The following is a 5,000-nucleotide window of genomic DNA, read 5'->3' as shown; positions in this document are numbered from 1 at the left end:
TGCGAATCCTTTGAGAAAACAGGAGTGTGTGATACTCATTTATGTCCTAAGTAAATTGAAAGTTTATCATTGTAGTTCATATGTTGCTGTAGATAGAGATCAGTGGAATGAGTTGGGGTTATTAATTGACAACTTGAAGTTTTTAGTTCAGTCAAGCCCTACAACTAATATGTGTGTGTGTGTGTGTGTGTGTGTGTGCTGTTGGTATTTTACAATGCCTCCAGTTTTTACAGAGGTGAACTATTCTTCCCCATGATATATCTATTTACAGCCAAGAGTATAATATTTCTATAACATGGTCAGTAGTATCACATCCACATAACATGATGAGGAGTATAAAGTCTCTGTAACATGATCAGGAGTACATCTCTATAACATAATCAACTGAAACTCTTTCAATCGGGAAATGCCTGTATTTATATGTTACTTCTTTACCAAAAAACAATGAGCACTCAAAGTTTTTAAAAAAAATATCCATTTTTATTAAATTTTCAAAATTTTAATCATGATTATATTGAATCACTAATTACCTATTCATTTAGGATCTGAAAATAATTTCCATCAGTCATGATGTAAACTTTTTGACATTTAATTATGATAATACTAAATCACTAATTACTTATTCATTTAGGATCTGAAAATAATTTCCATCAGCCATGATATAAATTTTGTGAAAGAAATCAATGGTTGCAAATTCAATATTCCTGGGACAATTGTTATAAATTGTAAGAGATATTTTTATCTAGGATGTTCTTTCTATGATTCCATTATGGTTTGGTAAGCTTTCTGATCATTTAACATCTGGAGAAATACTCGGTACTTCTTTTCATGGTAACTGAAACATAGAAACATTATCAAATTAATATAACCATCTATGTATCATACTTAATGTATATATATATATATATGCCTTTGACAAACAGCTAAACAATAACAATTTCACTATATTCAGCCAGGGGTGATAAATGCGTCTACAATGCATTGGTCCTCTTCATTCACCATTATGGAGCAGAAATATGGACCTCTTGAAGACTCTGACAAAGGGAATCAATGGTTTCTATAGCAGAGCCCAGAGAACCATTGAGAACATTAGGTGGAACCACCATGTTTCCAACAAAGAACTGAACCATCACATTTCCAATAAAGAACTGCATGCACACACACGCATCAGCCTGCAGCCTCCCACCTCATAGCTATCTGTTGCATGTGATGGTATGGACATGTCCTCCATCTCCCACTAGATCATCTTACCAAGGCTTTACTCTCATTCAGTGCAGCAGCTGGCTGGGCGTGATTGGAGAAGATCTCCAGAGGTTAAATGTCACTTAGGAGGATGCAGAAGAGCTGGCACAAAACGACCAGCGATGGTGAGCACTGGTTGGCTCTATGCATGAAGACACCTCTGGGAACACTAACTTGGAATCATCCTAGCCCCATCGAGCAAGAGCATGACGCCAGAGGGAGAAAACCAAAGTTATGGGAGTCTGTCACTCTACCTCTCCTTCACTCTATCACGTAAGTGAATATTGATGACATAGATGTAGGTAAACAGAATATACCTCTTCACAAATTTTCAGGAGGTTCAGTGTCTGTATAGCTGGGAATGTTTATTTTATAAAAATTACCTGAAGTCCTGTTTATTTGGCATGACAACAGAGCCTTCTCCACCCATTGCTTCCATAGCTTCCTGTTATTGAAATAAAAGTTAAATTGGTTATGAAGACAAATCGATGACTCATATTTATTATAAGTCCTTATTTTCTGACAAAAAATAACTATTAATAATTTAAAACAAAATGTAAGCTTTACTTTTTATAATAAACAAATAATTTTAGCCTCAGTGTCAAAGGTAAATTAAGTAGTTACACCACATATAAATGAGATTAATGAGACTAGTTGCTGGTCTTAAAACTTAGTCAGAGAAACAATATCCATTTTCTATCCATGGATATATTGGTAGCATATAGTGTATACAAACTAGTTAGTCTGGTCAAGAAAAATAATAAAAGATATTTTTTTCTTTTCATCTAGTTTCTAAAAGAGATTTACTATTTTAACACAACACCACCTTCAGCAGGAGCAGCAGTCTTCTTTTCTACCTCCTCCTCCTCCTCTTCATATCTCACTGTCTTTGAGTTTCTTCTTTCTTCTTCCAAACACTTCATCTGCTGATCAGTATAACTAGTAAGACCAACCTTTTGTGTGTATTACAGAGACGAACCCCCTATATGTATTGTAGTAAGACAAACCTTCCACGTGTACAATAAAAACCAGCCTCTTACATGTGTATGTATTATAGAGAGACCAACTTTCCACATATATTACAAGGAAACTAATCTCCCACATGTATTATAGACAAACTAATTGCCCACATGCATTAGGATAAAGACCTCTTTTGGTCATGAATGACCATACGACTGCACTTAGAAAGTTCCTTTTGAGGCACAAGTCTGAGCAAAGTTGTTTTTATAGAAGACCAGCGGTCACCTATGCATACCAGCCTTCCCTCTCCATGCCACCAATGTTATCCAAGGGAAAGGCAAAGGTCAATACAGCTTGGCACCAGTGATACTGCAAACTCATTTCTACAGCTAAGTGAACCAGAGCAACATGAAATAAAGTGTCTTGATCAAGAACACAACACACAGCCCAGTCCAGGAATCAAATTCACTACCTTATGATTGCAAGCCTGATGATCTAACTACTGAGCCACACAGACCAATTTCCCACTTGTATTATAGAAAGAGACCAACTTCTTACATGCATTACAGAGACCATCCTCTCAATATAGCATAATGTGGCCAACCTCCAACATGTGTTACATATTGGAGACTAATCCCCGATATGTATTCTTTGTCTTCAAAACATGGAAATTTTGTTTAGGGTCTGAACAAATCTATAAGGTGCAGTTCATGATTTCATTTTCATCTTCAAGTAAATTCCTCTTCCAGTTGATCTTTTGAAGGAAATAAACTTTCCTAAGATTGGTAATTGAAAATTATCATCATCATCATTTAGTATCTGCTTTCCATGTTGGCATGGATTAGACAATTTGACTGAAGAGTTGTTCCAGTCTGATTTGGCATGGTTTTTATGGCTGAATGCACTTCCTAACACTAACCACTCCAAGAGTGTAATGGGTATTTTTTATGTATCACCAGCATGGGTGCTAATTACTAAATATGGCAAATAGGAACATTTCTTTTCTCTTTTTGACAAAATATTTTGACATATGTTAAGTGACTCAGGAACTGGTGAAAGATCTGTATTTCATCAGGGTACATAAGTTACAGAAGCATATAAATATTCAAGATTAATCACGCATCAAATGACACAACAATCTATAAGTAGATTTTTTAACAAACTACTTGGTTACTACTAACCTGAATACTAGAGTAATTTCCACTGGCAAATGCACCAAGAATAGCTGCTCCTAGCAACACTGATTCATCCATATCAGGAAGAACAAATGGTATTCCTGCACAAAAAAGGTACATGTTACTGTCAAAGACTTAAGAACATTACAAATAATTCATATTATTTTAATGAACATCGTTTTTTCAAAGAACTGTTAGTATCAGTCAGAAGAATGTATTTTTAAAATTCTTTGCTTTGTTTTAGAAAATTTGGTAAACTGTTAGTTCTTGAAATTGTAACACTTGGTAATTAGTTGTGTTGAATAAGAATTCCTAGTTTCTAATAACCATTCTTCCTTGGCTGCCTTGAAACATAATGATAAAGTGATAGCTAACACACATGCATACAAACTTTATGAATTTACATTTATAGTTATTGGTCTATTAGGTTATGTTAGTAAATGTCTTCAGCAGTAATCATGAAAGGCTGGCATTTTCAGCCAAAGAAAGTTCACTAGTAACATTTCAATGTTGTCATCATCATCATCATCATTTAACGTCTGTTTTCCATACTGGCATGGGTTAGACAGTTTAACTGAAAACTGGTAAGCTGGGGAGCTGCACCAGGTTCCAATCTGATTTGGCAAGGTCTCTACAGTTGGACGCCCTTCCTAATGCCAACCATTCCGAAAGTGTAGTGGGTGGTTTTTACATGCCACCAGCCACAACTATGGTCTCACTTGGCTTGACAGGTCTACACTGTATGGTATCTTGCCAAAGGTCTGTTACCTGTCACTGCCTCCATGAGGCCCAACACTTGAATGGTGCTTTTTATGTGCCACCAGCATGGGTGCCAATTAGCCATGACTATGATTTCACTCGGCCCGAAAGGTCTTCACAAGGACAGCATATCGTCCAATGTTTGAAGGGTGCTTTTAATGAGCCAGTTACATGACACTGGCATTGGCCACAACTACGATTTCACTTGGCTTGACAGATCTTCTCAAACATAGTATATCGCCAAAGGTCTTGGTTGCTTGCCACTACCTTCATGGTGGTTAACTCTCTGGTGACAGTAGTGTTGCCAACTTAAATCACAATTTTATGCTAAATTTCAGTAGAAAAAATACTAAAAAAAATGCTAAAGCTTAATTTTTATTTACTTTCTTTAATTTTATTCAGCATTGAGAAATAATTTCTTGAATTTCACTGATTTGATCACTTTCAGCTGCAGTGCCTAGGTCTTGACTTCCGTATACATTCAAGGTCCCAATCTTATTAATTATGTGTTTTGGAATATCAAAGATTTTGCAACATTTGCCATATCTTTTCAAGCCATATTTTATAGACAGTATTATTGATCTAAGCATAGGAAGATGCATTTTGTTTCCCAATTTTGATTTGATTACACCCATACTACTGAACAACTACTTAACTTCTGCATTTGAGTTTGGCAATGTCAATAGATTAATGGCAAAATTTGTAACATCTCTAAAAGGATTTCCTCCAGTAGCATCTTTATATTCCAAGACTTCCAGCCAGAATGCCTCAGTATTAGACGTATTTGTCCATTTAACTAAATGAATGATATTAAACTGAATTCCAACTGAAGCAATTTTTTCTGCATTTAAATGTATTGCTTCT

The 5,000-nt window shown here is 35.6% G+C and overlaps 1 protein-coding gene across 5 annotated transcripts in view; it reads right to left on the bottom strand.

Moving 5' to 3' along the window:
* Positions 1 to 458: 458 nt before the first annotated feature.
* Positions 459 to 5,000, bottom strand: part of LOC106874293 (FGGY carbohydrate kinase domain-containing protein) — a 99,883-nt gene continuing 95,341 nt past the window's right edge. For 4 of the 5 annotated variants that reach the window (XM_014921973.2, XM_014921970.2, XM_014921971.2 and 1 more), the window contains 3 exons: positions 3,384 to 3,478; positions 1,626 to 1,687; positions 459 to 835 (listed from right to left, as the gene is read on the bottom strand). In XM_014921973.2, the coding sequence (XP_014777459.1) occupies positions 757 to 835; positions 1,626 to 1,687; positions 3,384 to 3,478 (236 nt within the window). In that variant the 3' untranslated portion in view covers positions 459 to 756. The remainder of the gene's footprint in view (positions 836 to 1,625; positions 1,688 to 3,383; positions 3,479 to 5,000) is intronic. The other variant, XM_052970621.1, reaches the window with a different exon arrangement.

Source organism: Octopus bimaculoides, chromosome 9 (genome assembly GCF_001194135.2).
Source record: "Octopus bimaculoides isolate UCB-OBI-ISO-001 chromosome 9, ASM119413v2, whole genome shotgun sequence".
NCBI classification, from domain to species: domain Eukaryota; kingdom Metazoa; phylum Mollusca; class Cephalopoda; order Octopoda; family Octopodidae; genus Octopus; species Octopus bimaculoides.
This window is presented reverse-complemented; position numbering and strand designations above follow the sequence as displayed.